Here is a 27097-nt window from a genome sequence, read left to right on the forward strand (position 1 = left end):
GTTCGCTATTACTAACAACAAATAAAGATTTTGGTCAATAAAAGTCAAAGTCTTTGTTCGCTATTATAAACGGCGAACAAAAAATTTAACTTTTTTAACCAGAATTTTTATTTGCTGTTAATAATAACGAAGACTTTGACTTTAATTGACATGCTTATTTATTCGCTGTTAGTAACATCAAATAAGCTCCTTACCTAGCTTTGGAGCATAGCCACCTATATGTTGGAAAAATTTTTCCAAAACTTATTTTGACAATTTTTATTAACAAAAATAAAATGAACTTAGTTTTTTCAAATTTTCTTGTAATTTTCTTTACTCCACCATCCTGGCTGTAAAGAATATTTTATTTCTTCTCTCTCATTCTTCTTTTCGTTGGATCCTTTCTCGTTTTCTCATCGATCTCATCTTCTCCCCCCCTGCACTATAAAATGCAGTAAATCGATTTTAAATCCTTATATTTACATAAAAGTATTAATCAAATAATTTTTTCGGTTTGGAAGCATTTTCAATGGCGGGTCAGAATCAAGGAGGAAACTTGGATCAGTTTGAGGCATATTTCAAAAGGGCAGATTTGGATCAAGATGGTCGTATTAGTGGTGCTGAAGCTGTTGCTTTCTTCCAGGGATCTGGTTTAACTAAACAAGTTCTTGCTCAGGTAATTGAATTATACTTCTACTTGTATTGATTTTTTCTGTTAACTAAGTTTTCTTTAGTTGATTATATTAGCAAATTTGTTGATGTTGTGAATTATGGTTGTGTACTTCTGGGCTATTGGGCATGTGCAAACGCATGGGCGTAGTATCAATTATTAGTTTAAATTACATTTTCTTGCTTTTTTGTTTTAATGCAAGATATTTTGTCTAGGGAATTTTTTTGGGGTGTTGGTTTTCCTATTTGTTGATTATATTGGGCAATTTGGCATGGGAAGTTGGAGATGATATTTGATATCAAAGGTCAATCGGAGATAATTTGCATACATCTGACTTTCCATAACCTAATAACGTGGAAGCCATTTTATGGCGTTAGGGCAATGAAATGGAATCCATCTTACAGTTGTCTTAAGCTTAAGCTGGTGAGGGAACTAGCAACTATCATGGATTAGTTCCCTTTGATGATTTTCAGTCCTCTCTCTATTAAACCATTCTGTAAGAAAATATGAGATTAATTGTCAAGGAACCTAACTCAACCAAAAGCTTAAGCTAATAGTTGAGGCTCCAAGATATGTTATATTCTCTAACACACCCCCTTTGGGCTGAATGTGTGGATGCAGCACAAATCCTCCTCATACTCCTCATATGGACGCTTAATATTCCACTTTAAATGACATGTGGTTGAGATTCGAACCCGTGACCTCGTCACACTGGCTTCTTACCATGTCAAGGAACCAACTCAACCAAAGGCTTACGCTGATAGTTTAGTCCCAAGATATATTATATCCTCTAACATTAATGTACATGGTTGGAACCCTTTTGTAAGATCAAGATGTTTTAGTAATCAAGTGGTCGTATTAGAGGAATTGATAATGAGAACACCATTCTATCTTGATTTTCTTTCTGTTTCAATTGATTTGTGGTTTTGAGAGTTAACTTTGTCACACTTTAGAAAGTTACCTGAGGAAATAATTACTGATGTGCTAGTTCATTTTGTCACAGATATGGACGTATGCTGATCAGAAGCATGCTGGTTTTCTTGGCCGGCAAGAGTTTTTTAATGCTCTCAAGCTGGTTACTGTGGCACAGACTAAACGAGAACTGACACCCGAGATTGTCAAGTCAGCACTCTATGGACCAGCTTCATCCAGAATCCCTCCTCCACAAATAAATCTTCAACCCTCTGCTACAGTTCAGACACCTTCCATATCTGGTCGTCCTGCAATGCAGATGGGTGGTATGATCCCTACAGTGTCACAAAATCTTGGTTATAGAGGACCTTCACCTCCTAACCAGAACATACAGCAGCAATATTTCTCTTCTCCAGGGAACCAATCAATGAGGCCCTCCCAAGGTCTGCCTACTAATTCAGCTTCACTTCCTGGTCAAAGTGGTCTGGGTATTTCAATTTCGGGTGCTTCACCTACTGGTCTTCCAAACTCTGGCATGTCAGTTTCTAGTCGTCCAAGCTTAGGCATGTCAACACCTGGTCTTCCAGGTTCAGGCTTATTTAGCACTGGCCTTACTAGCTCAGGCATGGCAGGACCCAATGTTCTAAGTTCTGGGATGTCTCCCTCTGTTTCAAGTTTAGGAATGTTGTCTCCTGCTCTTCCGAACACTGGCACGTCCACCAATTGGATGGGTGGAAATATTGGTGGAGCTCCATATGGGCTGGAATCTCAAGTTTCCAACAAGGGGACTGCTCCTTCTACTTCTCAAAATACGCTGAATAACAGCTTTAAAGCAACTACTCCTTCTACTGATGGTTTTTCTTCCAATACAGTTGCTGGAGGTGATCCGTTTGCTGCTTTTTCAATGACAAAACCAGGTGCTTCTCCAACAACATCTCTACCTCCCGCCTCAGCTATTGTTCCTGTATCTGCTTCACCTCCAGCATCCTCTGTTCCTTCTTCGACAGTTGTTTCTGTATCATCTGCAACTCAACCTCCATTAAGATCGGGTTCTCTTGATTCGTTGCAGAATGCTTTTGTGAAGCCAGCTTTGGGTAGTCAGCCACTGCAGGCACATACTATCGCTAATTCATCACAATCTGTACATCAAGCCACTTCCTCTGGTGTTCCACCTCGAGTTTCAGCTGGACCTGATAATTCTGTTGGTAAATCTCAGACACCATGGCCAAAGATGACAACTCCTGGTATACAAAAATATACCAAAGTATTTATAGAGGTGGACACTGATAGAGATGGAAAAATCACGGGTGAGCAAGCACGCAATTTGTTTCTAAGCTGGAGACTTCCACGAGGTGCGTAGTTGTTTCTTTTGTAATTCCGACTTCAATGGTAGGTTTTGGAATTAATCATAGTGGCACATCATGCTCAAATTGGATGTTATATTGAAGAATTTACATTTGGAAAAAGGAGAAGTCTCATAAATATATTTTATACAATGTCAATACACCATCTTTAGTTTTGATTCTTTGTTCGAGAAACTTATGGACAAAAGCAAAGATATCGGCTTTCAAGTTATAAGTATCAATTATTTTTTATGACTTCACTTTTTTCTGTGATCGTATTTGGGTTTTTTGTTGCCTTTGATTTTGATCATCTTTTGTCCTTGCTAGTTTTTGTAGATCATGAATTATTCTCTTGGTAGAGGGTCTCATTGCGTAATGTCTAGTCTAGGTGGTTTTGTTAGCATTTTAGTTGTATATGTTTGACCCTAGCCCTTGTTTGGTTTATGGTCGAGGACTTAAGGTTAACACTTTTAGTATCTTTTGATACATTATTTTTTTTGGTACCAAAATCCCCATGACAATTATATGGGTTTGAGATAGAATCTTTCTAATGATGAATGTTGTGAGTAAATGAACTTGGGCACGTCATAGAATTGGAGATTAACTGTTGAACATGAAGTTTTTTGATTAATTTCGCGAAGTAGGATTATCAAGTTCTTAATATGAAATATGAATAGACCTTAATATCTTAAATCTGGAGATAATACCTAATATAAGTGTGTGGATGGACACAATTCATTAATAAGATTTTAATGTAATTATGTTTCTATGTGGCTAAAGATTGTGACTGTAAGTGGATTTGTGGTGATATATGAGTTGTGATAGATTGGTCATGTTGGGTAAAGCTAGAGGATTGTTCATTTCAATTTGATCTTGATATTAGGTTTTGCTTATTCATGATATGTAGTTTTTGGATTTGCATTGGCCCACTAAGTTGAGAGTCTTTGTTTCAGTGCAAGATAGAGATATGGCTAGAATATTACGATCATGTGATGAGGATGGAGATGGAGATGGAGATGGAAAGGGTGGTGATGGAGTTGGAGATAGTGGCGATGAGGATAAGGGAACACTAAAATATTTCCTAATAGGGAACTTTTTTTTCACATTTTCTCCATTGGGGGAGCCTTATAGGTTCAAGTGCATTTGTTATTATCATTAGAACTTTTTCTCATTATAGAGAGAAATTTAATATTTTAGTAGTGGGTACTTCGTTCTTGATTAAGTTCTCATGTTTGACTACCTAGTAGCATTAAGTTGAATTTTTTTTATCAGCTAATAGCCATCTATTAGAGAAAAAAGTGGGTCAAAAAGCCGAATGTCAATGAAAAAGCTACCCAAAGCACCTTTTAAGTTTAATTCAAACCAAAAGCCAACCAAAAACTTTTCAAAAATTCATTTGCCAAACACATCCATGATAAGATGATGAGATTGTACAAAAGGAAATGACAAGATATTATCTGTAAACCAATGGGAACAAAGCCATGTGTCAATCACCATATCACTCATAGGAAGCCTACACCTCAAGCATCATTTTCCTCCTAAAGAGGTTAGTAACTTAATATGAAATTTAACTTGTTAGTTAAGCTTTAAGAAGAGCAGAGGCGTAAGGCGCAAGACCAATGTGCGGGCTTTTCGTATGCGAGGTGCACAATTTTGCGAAAAAGCTCCAACATCATTTTAAAAACATATGTAATACTTAACAACATGAAATTCATATTATAATAACATATAAGTAAGATAAACACTATTTTAGCACATAAAATCATATGATAAGTCGATAATATAGTCATAAGTTAACAAAAGAAATAAAAACTAAAGCAAAAACAAAGGTCAAAACAACAAACAATGATTTTTTGATACTTGAAATGTTTTGCGGCACACTTGAAAAGAATTAAAAATCTAATTAGAATCATCGTCCTCATAAGCATCTTCACCATCTCTTATATAGTTCTCATCATCACTAATATCCTCTTCTTCCTCTTCATCATCTTCCACTAAACAAATTAAATAAAAAAGAAGCTAGACTAGATACTAAATAAAGCAACAACCTTTACTCTTTTATAAAATAAATCAAAACAAGAGAAGAGGGAAGCATGGAGGAAAGACCAAAAGAGACAGAAGCAAGAAAGAAGAAACCAAGACTGAAGGAGACTTTGAAGAGCCTCAAAAGAAGGATATTTAGGGTGAAATTACCTCTTTTCTCGAGCCAAATTTCTCGCATACCTATAGTAAGTTGTGTCTACCGACTACTAGGACATACAAAGTGACTCTTTTTGGTGATTGTGTTGCAATCTGGATGCCATTAATAGTTTCCTATGGCATGTGCTTATCCAATGAGACTTCTTAGTCTTATAGTCTTTGGGTCTCATGACCTATCTCGGTCCCCACTTATAATTCCCTGAACTCTTAGATTCTTTCTATAGGTTACAAGAGGGACATTTGGATAGGTAGTATTATTCGAAGTTATGTTCAAGTCAAAATTTTCACATAGTCCTCAATACGTTTTGTCTAACGGGACATACCTAAGGGACTTTTGGGACCATTATGTGGCCTTCTTGGAACCGTTTGATGGTAACCCAATGAGATCTCTCACATTGCCTTTTTCACCTTATCAAAGTTTTATGAAAACACCACAAACATGTGAATCATACATATAACCGTTGGATTGGGGATGTTGGACATATCTTTGCCCGACTCAGATTCTCTGAATTTTGTCCAATGCTACCTATAGGTCAGTGGAGAGATATTTGGGTAGGTGGAACACTATTATTCAAGCCAAACTGTGCTGAATTGGGTCAAAGGGTCCAAGGGCATTATTAACAATTTATTGTTAGTTAGTATTTGTATTTTGTTAGTTAGAATATTGTATTTTAGTATTTATTTGTTGGGCTTAGGCTTATATATAGAGCCAGCCTTGTAATGTTTTAGGGACTTTTTGGGATATATTGGAATAAGAGAAATAACAAAGGTGCTTGGGCAAACTCTAATTGCTCCACATACTATCTCATTTTGGTTGTGGGTCTTGGCCGGTCTATTACACAAACTCGCTACACAACCCAAAATAACTTGATGAGCCTAGGTGCCTAGGATAGCTTATCAAACGCCTTTCCAAAGACTTTGTTCCATAGATGTAGTCTTTTATAACTCAAAAAGAGACTCATAATGAGGTCATTATCGGATAAAAAGTTACTACCTATTTAATCTTTCAAGTCTGAACTACCTTGGGTTAAATTTAAGGGTTAGAAATTTTAAAAGGAAAATTTTAAGGACATCCACACACCTGTATTTGATGGATTGGAATGGGGCATTGATGGTGCATGATAAGAGGATAAGATTTACCGAGATGCATATGTTGAGATGGATTTATAGTAACAATCTTAACCGTAGAAGTCCATGATTAAATATCCTTTGATTAGAAATTCAAGAAGTGAAGCATTATAGCAGCTAAAAACTTAGAACACTGAGTTATGATGGAATTATTCCCTATATTATAGTTGGCAGCCATGTATAATATAGCCTTTGAATTTAATCTTAGAAGTCCAGGATGAAATGTTGCTTCCAATCATCCAATGTATCTGATTATTTTATTAAAGATTATTTTATTAAAGCCCTCTTGAACTGATGGCATAAACTTAATTACAAAAACAAAAGACATCTTAAATAATATATTTTGAGCTGCTTCAATGAGAAATTCATCCCTGGTAGTTTCTGTTCATCTTCCAAAGTTCTTGGCTGTCAACAGATGTTCAGAGATGTCTAGAATTTGTGCTGAGCTGCAGTATGATAATCACAGGAGAAAATAAGGTGCTTGATATCAGTCATCAGCTTTGTAGAAGGACGGACTGGGATGTTATCTCCTCAATTAAGGAGCATCTGTGGATATTTTATCACTTGGGATTTTCTATTAAGTGTGTGTGCACAATATGTCAATAGGGGAAGTTAGCAAATGTGTGTCATGTTAGGCTCTTAAGTTGCTGGCTTGATTGATTAATGTATAATCAACATGATGCTTACTCTTATTTTATCCATTATTTAAAAGAAGCAATTTTGTGATTTTTTTATATGCTTTGCTCATTCTTGTTTTCAATTTTGTCTCAGAGGTGTTAAAACAGGTGTGGGACTTAGCTGACCAGGATAACGACAGCATGCTTTCGTTGCGAGAGTTCTGCATAGCTCTGTTCTTGATGGAGCGTTATAGAGAAGGGCATGCCCTCCCACCTTCACTTCCTAATAGTTTAATGGTTGATGAAACTCTCATGCGGATGACAGGCCTTCCAAATTCATCGCATGGAAATAATGCAGCATGGGGAGCACCTTCTGGGACTGGTATGGTTAACATTATAATTCTAGCCTTCTGTATTTTCTTTCTTTGTGCCATGTTTTTCTTAGTTCAAATTTTTTTCTTTGAAATTAGGTTACAGGCCTGTTCAGGGTATCCCGGGTGCACAACCATTGGGGCCTGCTGCTGGTTTAAGGCCAGCATTGCAGCCAGCTTCTCAGCCTAGTGCAACAAAAAAACTCCAGCAGCCAAAGTCTAGAACATCTGTATTAGATAACTCCCAAGACTACCAACTCGGTGGCAACGAACATAATTTGTCACAATCGAGTGTTCCAGAGATGAATGATGCAGAAAACAAGGTATTGGCCTTTGAACATGAAATTTACATTGATAAAATTAAGTGGTAATAATTTATTAAATTGTTATTTCATGCTGTCATGTGTGGCTTCATTGGAAGACTCTATCCTATGTAGTAATATATGCAAGTGCAAAAGAAGCATCCCTCTTTGAGAGAACATTTGAGGAATTTTTCTATCCTGGCAATAGGTTTACCTTGACGCTAGATTTCCGTTTGCTTTCCTTTCAAATGAAGATATTGCATTCTTTTTGATGAAAATAGGGCTTAAGGACTATCAGCATTATCTTTTGCTGGCTAGTGCTGAACCTGTTGTGGGGAACTTGTGGCTCTTGATAGACCTTGGGAGTTTAATCTAGCTTGTTACTTGAGTAAGGGGGTGGGACCTCTAAGGTTCCCCTGAACATTCACAAGCTAGATTCTTTTACACATATCTCGCAGACCCTCATTTTTGCTACTCATTGTTTGCATGCGTAGTAAGGAATTGCTTATATGTTTCTTGTAGGCTGACCAGGATCATTGAGTTTCCTACCTCTAGAAAATCAGATGTAGATTTGCATGTATCAAATATCAATTTAAGTTTAGCAAGGAGACCAAATTGCCTGAATATGCAATCTGGAACCCTAAAAATGTCGATTTCGATTCTCTACACAATGGGTTTTATGTTCCTTAGTGGAGGCTGATAGCACTGAGACATAGGAGCTAGTGTCTTTTTTAGTCTAGTGATCATCAGGACTACCAGTGACTAAACAAATTATACGTTATGGGTCTTAGGTGTTGCTAACTATTTTATATTTGTTAATGTCTTCCCTTATAATACATTCTTCTTCTGCAGTTTGTTTTCCCAAGTCCTAACAGAACTGTGAAGAATTAATTATTAATTTTTATTTATGTTTTTTTTTTAATTTTAGCTAGACTTCAGCTGTGTGAGGGAATTTTGGTTGTATCTGTTGTCTGCATATTAATTTTAGCAATTAAAGAGACACAGTTTGAAAATCTGAGCTGTGCGCTTTGTAAAACTCCCAAGAATTGAATTCTCTATGCGAACTCAACTTTGTACCTGTAGAAATCTTTCCAACTGTCATACTTCATAATGTAGCTCTATATTAATAGCCCTGTGCTTCCAAGGACAAGTTCTGCGCTCATAATGTCTTCTAAGTCAAATTTAAATTATATGGAGATTAGACTGGCTTTCCAATTTTATTTTAAAGAATCATTTGCAAACTACAGCTTTAAGTTTAGGGCTTTTGCGAACTACAACCTCGAAGTTTCATATTTGTGAATTACAGCCTTCAACTTACTAAGTCACCAGATTCCGATGAATTTGTCCCAAAATACCCTTTGATTGGGTATTTTGTGAATAATTCACTGAAATCCGGTGAGTTGGTTGCAATGATGTTCACTTTGGTAAGTTGAAGGCTGTAATTCGCAATAATAAAACTTTGAGGCAATAATTCGCAAAAGCCCTAAACTTGAAGGCTGTAGTTTGGAAATGATTCTATTTTGAAATTACATAAATTGTGGGAAAACATGTTGTCCATGGTTAAAAAGAGATTCCATCTTCCATCTAGTAAAGGCTTGGGAGTAAAAAAAGGAAGATATATATATGATATGTATTTGGAGACAAGTAACCATTTTGCATAAGTCATGTATCTATTGCAACTACATGTGCATGTATAAGCTAGAAATGTTCCTTTTTTTTGCGCAGAATAATTCCTTTGGTTGTTTACATATGCCTTTGGAACACTGGTCATACTTAGCTTGTTATTATACTTTTCTGCTTTCCACAATATTTTCAACAACACATTAGATCTCTCTAACTACTAATACATTTTTTTAAGGTTGAAAAGGTAGAGAAGGTAATTCTAGATTCGAGGGAAAAGCTGGAGTACTACCGTACAAAAATGCAAGAACTTGTGAGTCGCTTCTTTATGATATTTTCAATTTTGCTGAGTTTCAAAACGTTTTATTTTCTTAGCACACTTGATGATGGATGTAGCCGATCCTAATCTTTTGGGATTAAGGCTCTGACATTATGTTGTGTACTTTACAATTGATATTCATCCTCATTGTAATATGTGCATTGGCAAATTCTGCTTCTTGGAAGGACTGCGGAATTGTTGCTATAAACTGTTTTCCTGGGCTAAGAACGCGTTCGAATGTGAATTATCATGTTTGGTAGAGTTATTCATGGCCGGGCTACCTGCTAGGATCGACCAATCCGCCTTGGAAAAAGCAAGCCAACTTGGACAATATTTTTATATAAAAATTTAAATTTGGATGGGTAATACCCGCCCGCTAAGATAAATGGGTGGGTAAAGACACAAAAAGTAACATCACAAGAACTTAGACTCTGAATTCATAGTCATATTACTTTGAATGCCTATTAGTATGGACTTTAAAGGTTTTACTTTTAACTTTAAAACACCAAAACTAAAGTCTAAAAGGCACTAGGCATTACTTAGTAGTCGTATCTCACATTTTGGGCAATGCATTGTATTATATTCATTGGTGTTAAGACTTAAATTTTTAGACTCTGTATTGTAATTAAATTTCTTGTGGGAATGTTTGTTTGAATTTTTTAAGTTTGTGTTTTTATTTTTGTATTTTTCATGCTCATTAACCTTAGGTTTCGCCTAGAGCTGTTCATGGGCGGGCTACCCGCCAGGCTCGAAAAACGGGCGGATTTGGACAACCTTTTTCAAAAAAATTTAAATTTGGACAGTAATACCCGCCTGCCAAGATAAATGGGTGGGTAGCGATGCCAAAAAAATTCCAGCGGGTATACCCGCCCACCCGCTAAGTTTAATATATTAATTATTAAATAATTAATTCTATTGATTATGAAACTAGTAGTCTACTGTCTAGTACTGTTTGTCTACTACATACCTAACTTTAGTAATTAGAGTCCATACCCATTTTAATAATTTTTTTAATTTATTATGATTGGAGAGGTATATGTCTGGACTTCATACTCTATAGTAAGATAAATCGATGATGCAATGCTTTTGTTGGATTATCCAACATAATGTTTATATTCATGTAATTTGAGTATTTTGAGACTTTTTTATGTATTTGGAGTATTTTGGACAATGTATTGTAATTTAATTGTTATTAAAACTTAACTATATATAATTTGTATTATATTTTTAATTTTATATAATAAATACCTGCCTATCCGCGGGTTCCGCTCGCTTAAAAAATAGGCGGGTAGCGACAAAAAATATGGCCGCAAATATGGGTAGACTTTTGAATATTTGAGCCCCCGAGTAGATTTTTTAGGCACTATCCGGTCCGCTACCCCCCAAGCCAGCCCATGAACACCTCTAGTTTCGTCCACTAAGAAATAGGCCGGATAGCGGCAAAAAAATTAGGTCTGCAATGGTGGGCAGACTTTTTAAATTTGAGCCAATGTTCAAATTATTACTACCTGCCCAAACTCACCCATGAAACACTTATATCGTATGGTGTGATTGATGGGTAGAATTAGAGCCCTTGGTATTAATGCTCATTAGTTGTTTAATTCTTGATCAATCAATTGGTTCACTAAGATCCTTTAGTAGGTAAAAACTGTTGTTTGAACCTAGCTAAACCACCCGTTGTCCTCACATATTCTAGTGAATTGAGGACAACAATGACATTCAATTATCCATATACTATTTAAGGGATCCCTAGGAGTGGTTTGGGGGGTCGGATGTACGCAACTTTAAATTATTTGTGATAACAGAGGTTATTGACTTGTTTCCAATTGACCCACCTAGAAGGTTTAAGAACAATGGAAGAAAAAAATTGAAGTTTTTTTTGGCATAATATAGAAATGATGATTGTGGCAATTATGGAATGTGCACAGAATTCAGGTAGGAAGATTGGGGAAGAATCGTAGTGCAAAATACATTTTAGTCATGGTTGCAGTAATGGTCATGAAATGGATTTCACAACCAATGTGGAGCCTTGGCCTATATCTCGGTTGCGTTAAGCTTGTGAACCTTTACAATATTATCACGTAATATGGCAATATATCGCACTAGCATCATGCTGGATTAATGGTATCATATATGCATATGGAAAAGCTTGAGCTAGAATGGAATTCAATGGGTTTAACCCATTCCATTTAAAAATAATTACTTTTGCCTCTAAGGAATATCTTTTTTTTGCCATCATAGTTAGATTAATTATGAAAATCTCTTTTTCTCTCTTAGATAATGACTAAGAGAGTTTATTCCAATATTGGGTTTTGTGAACCTTTTGGGAAGGGAGACCACATGTTAGTAATAAAAGTCCGATTGTTGCCCATCAAAGGCCTTTTCAACTGTTTTAAATAGAAGTTTATAGATCAAAAAAATTGTACAAGAAAAACTCTTGAAATGTTGTTGCAATGTTGTGTGTGAGCTCGATGACCCGAGATTATATACAAGATTGAAAATCAAGATATGTAATGATAAGATGCGGGGATTGAAAGGTTGTGTTTGTAAATTGATTTTTGTGTTGTTTTTAATATTTTAAAGAACATGTATGATGAATGTTGGGATGGCTTAGAATAGGAGCGAATGTTGGGGGAGTAATCATAGTGCAAAAACAAGGCCACATCACCGTATCACGACCGTATTGTTAAGGTTTTTGAGTTTGCAGTAGGCGAAATATATAGGCTGCATTGACCACTAGATCATTCGTGTTGGGCTTGAAATACGTTTTGCGTGCTTTACCACGACTGTGACTGAAACCGTATTTTTGCTCTATAGAGTATATATATTTGCTTCCTATAGATTCATCACAAGTAAATTTAAGTTTGGAGATGTTAATCGAAAAGTTAAAAGATAGTTTGCAAGCTTTGTGTTGACATTGATACATGCACACCATAATGTTAATAGAAAGGCCTCTAAGATCATAAGTAAGGCACTACTTCACTAAGCATAGAGACTTTCTAATTTGATTTTCCAATCCAAGAAAATTAAACAACACAAAAGTTTTGAACAAAAGTTCGATTTTTCATATTATCATTCAACACTGGAAATGAACTACAACGGAACTATTTATAGTTGTACAAAGCATAGTGTAAAAATGCAGTAACGGTCACAATTAGGTAACAAAATAGTGATGCGGTAACATGAGTGTTGTGCTTGCCGTAACGCCGAAATGTTAGTTAAATCATTAGATATCCCTTTATATGGCCCGAAACACATTTTTTTTACATCTTTACAACGTGGGAAATATCGGTTCGTTTGTTTTGAAAAAGCTTTACAACATGGTCGATATTAATATCTCTAATTATACATAACTAAAAATATAAAAAGTTAATATTAATACAATTTACATTGAGGAATCAAACAAGATTCCATTTGGCTATGTTTCAACTTATATGTTAATAATAAAGTACATATTAAAAATAAACGATGAATAGTATTCAAAAAGAAAATGAAAAACATGTGGTGAATAGGAAGGAGTATATTTTACTAGGAAAAATAACAAGCAAATAAAGATAGATTGCTCTAATGCTTTTTAATTCGATATAGATTTTCTTCACCCCAAATTATTAACTCCTAAGTTTCCAAGAACATTGTGGAAGTATCAAGTTTTCACTAGCATGAACGAATTCTATAACTCTCAATCCCGAAAGAATTAAAGAATACAAAGGCAAGACAACAAAAAGGTTTTTTGATAAACGCTCTATGAATTTTATTGATGCAAATGCCGTCCTTATATAACTGAAATGAAAAGTAAATATAAAATATATAAAGCGGGATTAGAACATATTCAAACAGTAGATAATGGGTTAGAAAGCTATTAGGTCTGCTTTTGGATCTTTGTTGCACTAGTGGAAGATTTTCCTTGTAAACCATAATTATACTCAAGCACTGTGTATACCCTTCACTTTTGTATCTTTACGTTATTTCAAAAATAATATTGATATTCTTGCTAGGTTCTATACAAAAGTCGATGTGACAATCGACTGAATGAGATCATTGAGAGGGCATCTGCAGACAAGCGTGAGGTATGTCTAATTCCTATTATATATTTTGCAATTGTTTTTCACTTGGAACCAATGGAATTATATTTCAGGCGGATTTACTGGGAAAGAAATACGAGGAAAAGTATAAGCAAGTTGCAGAACTAGCCTCAAAATTAACTATCGAAGAGGCTAAATTCCGAGAATATCAGGTTATGGCATCTTCAAATTGATCTACGTGATGATTTAGCTAGTTATCGAAATGATCATTACTATGATGGTGATGTTTGAATATTATGCTCTTCCATTTCATTAAATGGTGCTTGCTTAGTGCTTACTAAATTTTAACAATATGAGATTTGTTAATTGCAACTGTTACCTTCGTAAGCCTTTCTTGGAGCTTCATGTTTGAGTGTAATATTGAGAGGGTGTATGTTTCCATATCTACTAAGTGCTTTTGTTCACTTAAAATATTCCTATGTAAATTATTTCCATTTCTTGTCTCGTGCTTTTGAAACTAGATTTTTGCGGTTTTTCCCCAGCATGGTGCTAACTTACAGAGTCATCCATTATGTCTTCGATTCTGCAAATTCTTGTTTTTAATTCTTTCATTTTCACTCAGGCTACAGGGTGCGTTTTTATCTTCCATTAAGTGGTATGATTTGACTGTTACTGACTGACATGTTGTCTTGGCATTTTGCTGTCTGGAGTATATGATGGACGGAAGTCACAAAAGAATTGTTAGTTTTAAAGGCTGCGTTATCTTTGCTAACATGTCTTTTTTACTTTAATGTGCAGGAGCGAAAAACAGAGTTACAGCAAGCAATTATTAACATGGAACAAGGGGGAAGTGTCGACGGCATCCTTCAGGTAGAGACTTCAAAAAATTGTATCAGATTACCATGCTCTTTTCTTGACTTGTATCCTTGTATTTTTCCTTTAGGTTCGTGCGGATAGAATACAATCAGATTTTGAGGAGCTCTTGAAGGCATTGTCTGAACGCTGCAAGAGACATGGAATAGAAGTTAAGTCAGCAGCATTGATTGAACTTCCTAAAGGTAGTTTGAGTGACTTGGTTGTTTTTCTGATAATATGAATTATCATCTTTCGCATATATTCTAGTAAACTTTGTTATTGATACGTGGGAACTGTTTGGTAGAAGTATCTTTTAGTAGTCAGATAGATAATAGCTAATGCTGCTGAGTCAATTTTTATGTAACTTCTAAGGCTGGCAACCTGGGATTCAAGAAGGAGCTTCTGTCTGGGATGAAGAGTGGGACAAGTTTGATGATGAAGGTATGCACACTGACTTCTTCTGGTCACCTTTAGCGAGGTTTCTTATATGCTGATCGATGCAATTTTTTTTTGGTTCTAGAGAGCTAGCCATCCTCCTAGGCAAAAGGTGAGGCGAACTTTGTATCTGAACTCGTCTTTTTATGATTTGTTCAGGACTCCTATTCGACAAGGATGTCAGTATGGATGGAGAACATGCCAAAGCTTCACCAAGATCCACATTGTTCGAGAATGGAGCATACACTCCTGATGATGTATTTGGTCCTGACTCCCCATCAAATGTGGATGCCAAGTCAGAGAAGCTGTCTAGTAGAGGTGAGCGTGCTCTTGATAGTGAATTTGGATACACTCATAGTGAAGATGATTCAGCTAGAAGCCCGCATGGAAGCCCAGTTCATCGAGCCACATTAGAAAGCCCATCACAGGATTTTTCAGATATCTTTGCGAAGAGCGAGGCAGATTCCGATTTCAATCAGTATGCTATGCTTACTATTTCTTTTCTTGTCTGACTCAGTTTACGAATTTTAACTTTTAATATCTCCATTGTCCTCCACAGAAGCTTTGATGACCAGGGTTGGGGCAATTTTGATGGTACTGATGATGCAAACTCAGTTTGGGGATTTGATTCCAAGGTATGGCAGTTTCTTTATTCCGAAATGGGCCATCATTATAAAAGCCATTCTTGATGTGTTGAATATAGTGAACCGCCCATGGGTAATGTTCCATCTGTTCAAAACAATACCTCATTTCCTTTGAATTGTTTCCATCCAAAACTATGCATTTTTTGTGAGTTTTATTGGGGTGATGAGCTCTTAAATATCAAAATATCCTTTTTTAATATTTTGTAATTTGTTTCAATTTCTTTTATTTAAAAACCCAAATCCTTTCCCTTCCTCTCTTCCTTTCTCCCTCACCACAACTTCTATTCTCCGTCTTCCACCAGCGAGGCGAAAGCCAGGACATCAGATGAAGCAGGGCCAAAGTTTTTATCTCAAAATTTTATCACAAAGATGTTCTTAGGTGTAGGGGTTGAAAATCTTCGTGAGTTTAGAGCATTTGAGCAATTTTGTTATTGTTATGTTAGACAATGAGACTAGCCAGCATGTGATTTAAACATAGAGTTTTAATAATTTCTAGGCCAAATATCCTATTGGTACTTTTAATTGATACTAAAATTTGAGAGTGGGTTGTGACTGATTTTAGCCTACTAATAGCTCTGCTCCAGACCATCAGCAAATATTATTATTCATCTTCATGCTTAAAGTTTCTCTTCCTTGATTTATGTTCATGCTTAAAATCTCTCTTCCATCTGTGCAGGATCATGGTGATCGTCTGTTTGAATCTGGTGGGTTTGGCCTAAGCCCCCGGACGCATTCCCCACAAGGTGACAAAACTTACAATAAAAGAAGCCCATTCAATTTTGCTGAGTCGGTACCAGGAACACCATCCTTCTCAAACTCGAGGAACTCTCCAAGATACAGCGAGGCTGGGGACAATTTCTTTGATAATTACTCGAGATTTGATTCTTTCAGCATGAATGCAAGCAGCCAATTTTCTCCACCACGTGAAAATTTTACAAGGTTTGACTCCATAAGCAGCAGAAGTGGTTTGGGTGAACATAGTCGAGGTTTCAATTCATTTGATGAGGCAGATCCATTTGGATCCTCTGGGCCATTTAAGGTCTCTTCTGAAAATCCCAAGAAAAGTACAGATAACTGGAGTTCGTTTTAGCTCATCACTTCTGAGCCTATGATCAAGCCTTCTACTTTGCGACTCTTTTAAGTAATATGCAGTATATTGTGACCAATATTGTGTGTTTTTATAGCAAATCATATTATTATTATTATTCTTATTATTATTATTATTATTATTATTATTATTATTATTATTTAGTCTGGTGTTGTATCTCCTGTTCTGGCATACAGCCTACAGGAACTGCATTTATGCAAATGTTTTTGTTTGTGCCCCTTTCAAAGAGTCAAGAGTTGCAGCCGACATGAAATCATGAGGGTTAAAAGTACAGAAACACATTGTGATTGTGATTGTGATTGTGTTTGTAGATCATTCTAATTTATGTTTTATATATTCTCATTATTTTTATATATTTTCATTCACATATTTTTTCTATCTTTTAATTTTAATATCCGATAAATTTCAAAATTTTTATTTATTTCATCCGAGTTTCAAGTGCTTAATAATTCGTTCATCATTAGTTGCCCTCTACCAGTTTAAGTGAATTTGATGATGGTGATGATATCAATTGGATCCCAACTAGTTTTATACTCAAGAACTCTGCTCATCACACTATGTCACACTATTTTATATTGTTTATTTGAATCAATTTTCATTGTTTGTCTTTGCTCATTTTGCATTATTTTCTTATTTAAAAATAGACCCTACCTTCTTTTAGTCTCAACCAAAAATTTAAATGCTCTTTTAATATCAACCATACCATGCAATTCATTCATGAAAATTTGAAAAAAATAAGATAAATAAACAACTTAATTCCAAAAATAAGGTTCATGAAAACTTATTTCCCAAAATAAGCGTCCGTACATCCAAGCCTAGCCTCGGGATAAGTCGCTGTTAGTAGCAGCGAAAGAGGAAAAAAAAAAAAGAAAAATAAAAACCCCAAAGTCGCTGTTAGTAACAGCGAATGAGGAAAAAAAAAAAATTAAAACCCCAAAGTCGCTGTTAGTAACAGCGACTTTAAGGTTAACTGATAACTTCTTAATCTCGTAGGTTGGAATGAGGAAGTAACTGAGAACTGAAAATATAAAAAACATCAAGTCGCTGTTACTAACAGCGACTTTGGGGTTTTTATTTTTCTTTTTTTTCCTCTTTCGCTGTTACTAACAACGACTTATCCAAACCAGTGGTTTGGATGTACGGACGCTTATTTTGAGAAATAAGTTTTCACGGATCTTATTTTGGGACATAAGTTGTTAAAATGTCTTATTTTTTTCAAATCTTTCATTCTGTTAATTTAATATCACATTTCATAACTTTACTTTTCTTAAAAATCATCCTATCTTTTTGATTCAGAGGGAATATAACTTTTAACTAATGATGACATTTTCTCACACAATATGTTAGGATAAAAGAAAGTACAACACCAGTCTGCAATTGTATAGCTAGTGATGGCCATCGGGAGGGTTATCCAAAATCGAAGCGGTCCGGAATTGCTGAAAAACCGTTTTAGAACCGGAACCGTCTGCAAAAGGTTTCACCTAGCCGAACCACGAACCGTTAAGTTTCCAAAAAAAAAAATCTGACAGAACTGTGGAACCTTTGGTAGAAATTTGACCAAGGAACTACAAAATAGTTCACCCGAATCAGACCGGTTCAAAGGAACCACCCCGAAATCACCAACTGGACCAGATTGGTTCACTCGGCTCAACGATTCCTTGAAACCAGACCGAAATTGTACGGCTACCCCGGCCCAGACTCCCGGTGGTTCTTTGGAAGGCCAAATACTAGTCATTGGGTTTTAAAATGTAGCTATTGCAATTCTCCCTATAAACATCATTTAATTTCAATCACTTTCATTCATAATTCTTCTCATCTACTACTCTTCTCTACTTATTACACAGTCATTCTCTCAATTATATAATTAGTTTTTTAATTTTTTTAATTATTTCTTAATTACATAATAATTTCATTATTATTATCATTTCTTCATTTTTGAAAAAAGGCTCTAAAAAGGTTACTTAAGTGACAAAATCGAACTTTTTTACTTTTCAAAGTGCCTTTCACTTGTAAATTTTTGAACTTTTAAAGTGCCTTTCACTTGTAAATTTTTGAACTTTCAAAGTGCCTTTCACTTGTGAATTTTTGCATAAAATACTTGTATACAGTAGAAGTAAGAATTATATTGGAAAATTGTGTAGTCCGTTACACGTATATGAAGCACATTTTAGACGCATGATGTTTGGGACGTACGATATTTTGGGATGTGAATTAATATAATAATAATTGATATTAGTTTAGATAATTTATCTAGTTGGTTATATATTATTAATTAATTTCATTGTCTATTTATATAAATATTGTAGGTTGCTTCTAAAGGTAAATAGTCGTTCCGAAAAATATTTCTTTTGTTTTTGGCAACAATATAGTCGTTGCTAAAAATAGTAATCACAAATATTACTTAATTTTTCCCCCTACATTGGGTCGTCGTAAGAAATAAAATTATCGGGTATTGCAACAACTTATGTTGTGAAAAATCTATATTTAACAACGATCAAAGTTGTTGCCAAAAATGTAAAAGGTTTGGGAGCTATTTTTTTTCGTTGCAATAAAGGCTGTAGGAATTGCAACGACATTTCTTGTGCAACAATAAAAGTCATTTCTAAAAACACCATACTTTTCCAACTACCTAAGTCGTTGTTAAAACCTTTAGCTACGGCCTTACACGCAACAACTAAAGTTGTCGCAAAAAACATTTTTAGTAATGAAATGTAGTTTTTAGCAACGACATTTTTTGTTGCTAAAAACGATTTTTCTTGTAGTGATCATTGGGAGGCTCTAGCTACAAAAGAAAGGCCACTTCAACTCCAACGGTACTCGACAACCTTCGTTAGTAATTATGAAAATGAGCCAAATTATCAAGAAGGTTACGACCAAGAATTAAACGATTATGCACATGAGGAAAAAGAACAAGAAATTGAAGAAGAAGAAGACGAAGAAGAGGAATCATCGATCCCTATTGGGATAATTAGATCTCGATAATCATCAACGAGAATGCAAGAATTACAACAACAACAACAACAAACTCGTGGTAAAAGATTCAATTTCCAAAATGTCGGGTAGTTCTATAATTTTATTGTTCAAATTGATTAAATTTAACTATTTGTTCATTTATAAATTGTGGTATTTGAGTATGTCTTTATGTTTTAATTTAGAAGAAGAGCAACTAGTAAGTCAACCTTTTCCGACAATGCCACCTTCTAGTGGATAGCCGTTTTACATGTGTGGTCGTACTTTTCAAAGCATCCAACCGACAATACGAATGTTTTCATGTGTACATGTCAAACTTGTGAAAGTCAAGGAGTAAAACCATTAGTGTCATACAATTTCAGCAAAGGTAAATACTATTTAAGTTTTTAACAAATCATATCCATATTTTGTAAATAAAGAATATACTAAAATGCATTTGTTGTGTTTTGTGAAAACGTGTCAGGTTGTGGTACGAGATATTTCAACAACCATTTAGCAAGGAAACATAAAATCACAAAGGAGACTCATGCAACAAGTGTTAGTGAGACTACAAGTGGAAGCGTTTGATGAACTTTCTAAATATATATGTAATTTCTAAAGAGATGCCATTTAACCATGGTGGAAGTCATGCTTATGAGTATTTCACCATAAAAACTTTGCAACAATAGTATAGAGCGATCCCGAGGAACACTCTTAAATGCTGCGCAATTAAATTATATGAAATAAAATGTTATGAATTAGTAGAAATGTTTAAATCTTTCAATGGTAGGGTTAGCATAACATTCGATATTTGGTCTGCTCCCCCACATTTAGAACCTTATATGTGCGTAACAGCACATTGGATAGATTATAACTGATTTATTCAAAAAAGAATTATATCCTTTGAGTTATAATATATTTATTAGTAGAGATATGCAAAGAATGGAGGTTGTTAGATAAGATATTCTGTTGTTTTATCAATAACGCAACCACAAACATTAAATGCATGGAACTTTTGTATGACGAACCTTCTTTCAGTTTTATCTTAGGTGGTAGATTATTACATATATGATGTTGTTTTCATGTTATTAACTTATTTTGCCAAATAGGTATTTAAAAAGTAAGTGATTTATTAGAACCTATTAGAGACGTGATTAAGTGGCTTAAATTATGACAAGTAAAGAAGAGATATAAATAATTATGTGACCATTATGGACTTAAAAAGTATATTGGTATTTAGATACTCTGACACGTTGGGGCTTGACCCATGATCTATTAAAAAGGCTATTAAATATCGTGCTGTTATAACACAATTGTATAGTGAATGTGCGGATAAAGGTATAAGCAATGCAACATAGGAATAACTATAGGTGTATACAAAATATTAGAAGTGTATGACCATACAACTAAGATTTTTTCATATATTTACGAACCAAATGCCCACCTAGTAATAAGTGAATACATTACCATTTTTTAGCATCTTGTTAATCATTTGCATAATTATACTAATGAATTCTTAAAGTCGGTTCTTGTACAAATGTTAGATAAATAGAAGTATTTTAATGACATTCCTTATATTTATGAATTGAGATAATTTTAGACTCATGTCTTAAAACGTAAAATCTTACAAAATTGATAGGCTTTTACCACCATTCATTAAATCATTCAAAGAGTGGTGTACATAATTATGTTAAAAACTGTAAAATGCTTTTAGTAGAGCTTTATGATTACTATTCAAGTGTATATAACCCTGATCGCGATATGTCTAAGCGTGTTAGTGTCTCAGTATGTCCCACTAGATTTCATCAAGTCATAGCTAACATAATAAGCCAAGATAATAGTTTTATAGGGCATTTTTCTTCCTCACGCTCCTCTTCATATATAGAAGTAGATAATTATCTTAAAAATTATTTTGAAATTGAACAAGATAGTTTTAATATTTTAGAATGGTAGAAAGAAAAATCAATAAAATTCCCCATATTATCGAGAATTGCAAAGGATATCCTTACAATTTCAGCTTCTATAGTTGCGTCGGAGTCTGCTTTAAGTGCAGATAAAAAAGTTCTTGATGAAAAGAGATCTCGTCTTACTCTATATACTGTTCAAATATGTGTTTGCAAAAAAGATTGGGATCAAGTGGAGATTCATACACAAGGACTCAAGAACGATCATGATCAAGACGATAATGATCCATGGATGATGATGGATACATCTGCATCATCGTCAGGAGGAGAGTCAGCGGAAGCATCTAACCAACAAGATGATGACGACGAAGACGAATAGAATCATAAATATCGGACAAAGATTAATCAACATTCAACTACAAATAAAAGGTATGATAAAGAATTACGTGGGCTTTGATTCCTTCGGGATACGTAGGCAGCTTAGTATTCCTTCAGGATACTAGGTTCAAGTCCATTTTCTCCCTCTTTTTTTATTAATCATCTTTATCGTTTCTTATTAATTTATTTTTTCCTTCTTTTTAGTAAATATTTTAATAATGATGACAAGCAATGAATTTCACTAATAATCAAGTAATCATCAAAGGTACGTCCGCATTATTATAGTATTTTTATATTATATTTAAAGGAAAAATAAGAATGGAACCGATGGTTCGACCCGAGAGTTGGACCGCCGGAACCGCCTTATTAACCGTTTGGAACCGCCCGCAACCGAAAACGTTCGAATTAGATTTCAGATGGAACTGGAACCGGAACCGGAACCGAAACCGGCCCAACCCGGACCGTGGCCATCACTAATTGTAAATAAGCATTTTAAGTACTTTTTTCGGTGGACATTAATTATATTGTAAGTAGACAATAAGGATACTGTAAGTAGATATTAAGGATATAGTACGTGGACATTAAAGTTTAATGCACTGTGCCTAAGAGACGTCTCTTTAAGAGACATCTCCCAGAAGATCGGCTGTATATACACTACAACTAAGCATTGCTTAAATATATTTCCTACACCAACAGCCCAAAACATTATACTTCTTTTGCTTATTCACGCTACTCTTTCTCACCAATTCATAACAAAAAAGGAAAAAAGGAGACGAAATTAAAAGCTGAAAGGTTTATGCTTAAAACAAAATAATGGGGTTTTAGGAGCAACGAGCAACAATTTTCGAAAGCTACTTTCACTGGTTATACTGTTGTACAATTGAAAATACTGTCCATTATAATTCAGCAACAATTTTTCATGCTCGAGCTCAAGCCTCTGTTTATAAAATTGCTACAAAATAACATAATCAAACTCGAGAAAGAATAGTGGCAAAGCAGTACCCTTGGAACTGCCCCATTATACATAAATTGAGCAAAATTGTAAATTTGAATTGCTTAGAGTAAAATCTTTGTTCACTTAGTTCTTTTTATGACTCTTTGTGTAAGATCTACGAGTGCACGCCTTGACCTTCTAACATCCTCATCATCACTTTCAGGCAGCGAATCAATAGCTTCTGCTGCAAGGTTTGCATGCTTCAGTGCTAAATCCTTCGCTCTTTGTAATCCTTGACTTCTTCCAAGGTAATCAAGCGCCTAAACACAAAAGTACCGAATATGCATTATACTCCTTACAAAACGCAATAAAAGATATGCGATGAATCAAATATTCCTTGCACCATAGCAAAACAAAAAACGTTCATGACTTTCTTGTACAAGTTTTACACTCAGTCATTTTTTCAAGACAACGATGCCCCCAAGGCATACAAGGTAATTGACATCTTTCAACCAAATGGGTATAGCATGAAATATGAACATTAGGAAACATCATCAATCAACATTACTCTTCCTTCTCCTGAATTTGCTCCATACACTAGACCTACAAATTATTTCTTTTACCTACATTAAAACCTATAATTACATCACCAAAGGAAATGAAGGACATGAACCCACCCTTAATATCCCACTAAAATACTCACTGTTCTATTTTTCTTAACTTTGTATCAGTACCCTAAGATTACAAGAGGAGTATGCCATAAGGATAAAGGTCAAACTAAGTAACTTCAATGTCAAGAATATGTTCAAAATACATCATGCCCTCAACTTGGCAAATTTTGAATTAGATTCCTGAATAATTTAGAACTTTCATTAATTTGATGGAACGTTTGTCCGAAATAATGCATCCTAATCATTTCCCTTGAACAATGTTAAATAGAACATATGACCTCCATCAAACGATCCTGAGCCATGTGCACATTCCACAATCCAAAAGCCCAAAATCTTACAAAATCATTGCACCCTCTTTCACAGCTCCTTGGGGCATGTTTCTACAGCTAATTTTAACCATACTCATTTCTGTTAAATTTAATTTAGCTCCGCTCAGTTGATTAAACTACATTTACTCTCGCATTTCACTAGTTCAGTTCAATTCAATCCAATCCAATTCAGCCCAAACAAACATTGCCTTAATTAGAACTCTTTTTGAATTCTTAAATTATATATTTACATCAACCATCAATACACCAAAAAAGCGACTAGACAACAAAAACAGAACATCAAGAGTAAAGAAAAGCAGCCTCGTGCTTAAGGAAAAACTAAATTTCACACTAGAAGTGTTCAATGGAGCAGGCGGTCCAACTCCTTTAACAGCCTAGTCAGGCTCGGTCATACCTAGCGTATGGAAAAACAGAACATTTGACCCGGCCTGCTCTTGCCCATTAGTTTTTGATTATCATCTAAATATAATTTAAACTATATTTATTTAATTCAACTACAATTTAATGCCTCTGTCTTGATGGTTAAGTTTATAATCTATCTGTTCTTTTAAGCGTAAACGTGCAATACCCAGATCATTTTAAGTCATCTACTTGAATTATATTATCATGAGAAGCTTTTATTAGGAGTATATGAAGATCATAAGAAAACAAATTAGCTGCCACATCAGTTTAGAAATTGTAGCATCAAAACAATTCATAAAAGCCATTTTCCGTTATGACGACACTATACGACATACACACAAATTAAAATAGTGCCACATTATATATCAATTAATTGAGAGGTCTCAAGGTATCTAGTTCAAGAATAGCTATAGTTGCCCAGCAATTTGTTTATGAAACAAAAATAAGTAATTTAGAAGATGCATGCTGTATTGCACGTGTTCTTGACAATATTTTTACCATGTACACGAGTTGCTCACTTCTTAATCCATTTGGGAAAAGTTTTTAGAGCAATATTGGGTGTAAAATTTGTAAATGATTACAGCAAGTACAGCTAGTTAATGGTACATCTTGAATTTTGCGTGTAATATGATTCCGACCCGTTAAATGCCCGTCCCAAATCCCAACCCATTAATTTTGATTATGAGTCGAAACATTAAAATCCCAAGCCTTATGAAGAATTGACGGGCTCGACCAATGGGCATGGTCACAGGCTCTTAGTGGGCCCCCAACCTGCACACCTCTACTTCACAGACAGCCAAGTCTTAAATTCTTGATACAAAATCTGACAAGAGTCTGTTTAAATAACACCCCAGCCCCAATAAACTTACGATGACAATACTAGACACAACTCCTATGATATTGAAATTGACCCATCAAAATAATCTAATGCAGCTAATTTGAAACAATTCTGTATGACAACAATATATCATAACCCCAATATCATTAAGTGACTCGTACTTAGACTCCAAGGTCAAATGTGCATAGCCTTACATTTGTAAAAACAAAGAGGTCACTTCTAACCCTTGTTAGCAAACATGATGTGCAACTTCACACAGAAAAGCACATGATTAAATGAGTCAAGTCCATTATAATCATAAACCAAAACTATAAATCTTTGACTTCATCAAAAAATTGTAAAAATGTATAGATAAAAAGGTACACCTTATTAGAGGCCTACATATGCAGATGATTAAATGAGTCAAGTCTATTCCAGGTGAATTCATTGTTTTGATTGACTTTTTCCATTCTACATTAATTTTTTGCTCTGGTGGTATAAGAAAAAAAATTGGACTACAATAGCAAATTAATAGAACTGAATATGATTTTGCGGGGATAAGAAAATACAAACATAGACACAACACACAAGTCACAAGAAATATGAAAGAAAATGTGATCATTTGGGAGTAGTTTAATTAGGTATATGCAGATGTCATCAAGCTATTGCATAAATTACAATTCATCAAGAGCACACTACATTCAGAGAGAGTTAGATGTTGAAAATAGCTCACAATATGAAATAATACCTTTGTCTTTTTGTTTGTTCATATTTAACCAAAAAGCTCAACTATTTTGTCAAACATGGACAAACAAAAAAACAAAGGTAGTAGATATAAGTCAGTAATTCAACTGCCACCAAGGATAAGATAAAAGGCAGAGTTAAGTGAAATACAAAGAACAAGAAACAAAACAGGATTCAAAATTTTAATGGGAAGTTCCAAAAAAAACATACAAGATCTATATCTGCCGGGTTGTCGAAGCCTCGCTGCACAACTTCACTTAATTGAGGAAACTCTTCTATGGCAAACAACAGTGGAGCTGTGACGATTCCCTGTGAAAACCATAACAAAATGCAGCATTTTGAGAAGAGACAAGAAAATTAGTAACTCAGTATTAAGCCCTCTAAAGAATGGTCTGGATCTTTGGAATGAAAATACACCCCTCAAAGCCAGACTGCGGAGAGACAAAAAATATCCAGGAATCTCTTGTGTGAATAAATGAAAAATAAGTGAGCATATACGTTCATACATTCACACATATACTTTTTAACAGATAAATGCATGTATGTATCAATAATGATATAAGGTATCTCAACATTTGCAGTTATTTGTATTCGAACAGCATTAAAGACCAATTCTGTTTCAATTTGTAAAAAGGACTATGAATGATGCAGTAGCATAATATTGCAGCGTCAAATGCTCATTGCATTGTAACACAAATTTTAAAGTTTGTAAATATTTCAATTTTTATAACCTAACAACCAAGATCAGGTTATTTTGTCAATTTTATGAGGCCTTCAGATGCTTTAGTTGTGCTTGAAAATGTCCCAGATGCCCAAAAAATGAATTTTTCAACACCAGAATTATTGCTCTAAGCCTATATCACAGAAAAATAGGGGGAACCTTACATGATGAATATCAGAAAGTGAACCCTTTCCAAGTGATGCGGATGTGCCCGTGAAATCAAGAACATCATCTATCAATTGATACGCCAACCCCTGATAAGAAAGAAAAAATTAGAGCAGTAATGAGCATTACTCATAATTGAAGAGCTCACACGGTTCAATTTTCTACAATCCTAGCTAAACCTATTTGCATACACAGTTAAATATCATGAACCGACACAAAGGAAGGGAAAAATGGAAGATCATCAAAATTAAGTTAGTACAATCTATTACTTCATTAGAGAGAAGCTCGTAGGAGAACCTAGAAAGAGGAGCATTCTATGAGTAGAGTTGAGTAGAGTAGAGAGAGAATGGAATGCTATAATTGTTTTTGAGGTTTTGTATAGAGCTTCTTAATTCACAAAACTTATCTTAACATCAATTCTATATTTCTATCTTCCTATCTTTCATCCTCTTTCTCTATTTTTGACACACACACGCACACACGCAAAGGATCTAATGAAAACCATTAAAGCGATGAAAATCATAAAATTTAAATTTGGGGGTAAATGAGTCCTTCAAAG

The 27097-nt window shown here is 34.8% G+C and overlaps 2 protein-coding genes across 6 annotated transcripts in view; one reads left to right on the forward strand and one right to left on the reverse strand.

The window, feature by feature from the left end:
* Positions 1–299: 299 nt before the first annotated feature.
* Positions 300–16667, forward strand: LOC130798145 (uncharacterized). Of its 2 annotated transcripts, none has more exons than XM_057661024.1 (13): positions 300–655; positions 1653–2913; positions 7003–7230; positions 7319–7542; positions 9380–9454; positions 13456–13527; positions 13596–13694; positions 14281–14352; positions 14426–14540; positions 14710–14778; positions 14932–15250; positions 15332–15407; positions 16093–16667. In XM_057661024.1, exons 1-13 carry the CDS (start codon positions 509–511, stop codon positions 16504–16506), a joined length of 3171 nt encoding a protein of 1056 aa, XP_057517007.1. In that variant the 5' UTR covers positions 300–508; the 3' UTR covers positions 16507–16667. The 2 variants fall into 2 exon arrangements, with proteins under 2 accessions (XP_057517007.1, XP_057517008.1); XM_057661025.1 differs by having other exon boundaries at positions 9389–9454.
* A 5154-nt stretch (positions 16668–21821) lies between these two features.
* The window catches only part of LOC130798146 (solanesyl-diphosphate synthase 1, mitochondrial-like), a 30150-nt gene continuing 24874 nt past the window's right edge, over positions 21822–27097 (reverse strand). The window contains exons 11-13 of one of the 4 annotated variants that reach the window (XM_057661029.1): positions 26538–26627; positions 25863–25961; positions 21822–23009 (exon numbers count right to left, since the gene is read on the reverse strand). In XM_057661029.1, coding sequence (XP_057517012.1) covers positions 22830–23009; positions 25863–25961; positions 26538–26627 — 369 coding nt within the window. In that variant the 3' untranslated portion in view covers positions 21822–22829. The remainder of the gene's footprint in view (positions 23010–25862; positions 25962–26537; positions 26628–27097) is intronic. The other 3 variants (XM_057661026.1, XM_057661028.1, XM_057661027.1) reach the window with 3 other exon arrangements.

This window comes from Amaranthus tricolor, chromosome 13, assembly GCF_026212465.1.
Source record: "Amaranthus tricolor cultivar Red isolate AtriRed21 chromosome 13, ASM2621246v1, whole genome shotgun sequence".
Lineage (NCBI taxonomy): Eukaryota > Viridiplantae > Streptophyta > Magnoliopsida > Caryophyllales > Amaranthaceae > Amaranthus > Amaranthus tricolor.

Coding starts and splice junctions, on each gene's coding strand:
- LOC130798145 (XM_057661024.1), top strand. CDS start 509: ATGGCGGGTCAGAATCAAGGAGGAAACTTGGATCAGTTTGAGGCATAT. Junction 9,455..13,455: donor GTACAAAAATGCAAGAACTT/GTGAGTCGCTTC, acceptor TATTCTTGCTAG/GTTCTATACAAAAGTCGATG. Junction 13,695..14,280: donor CTAAATTCCGAGAATATCAG/GTTATGGCATCT, acceptor TTTAATGTGCAG/GAGCGAAAAACAGAGTTACA.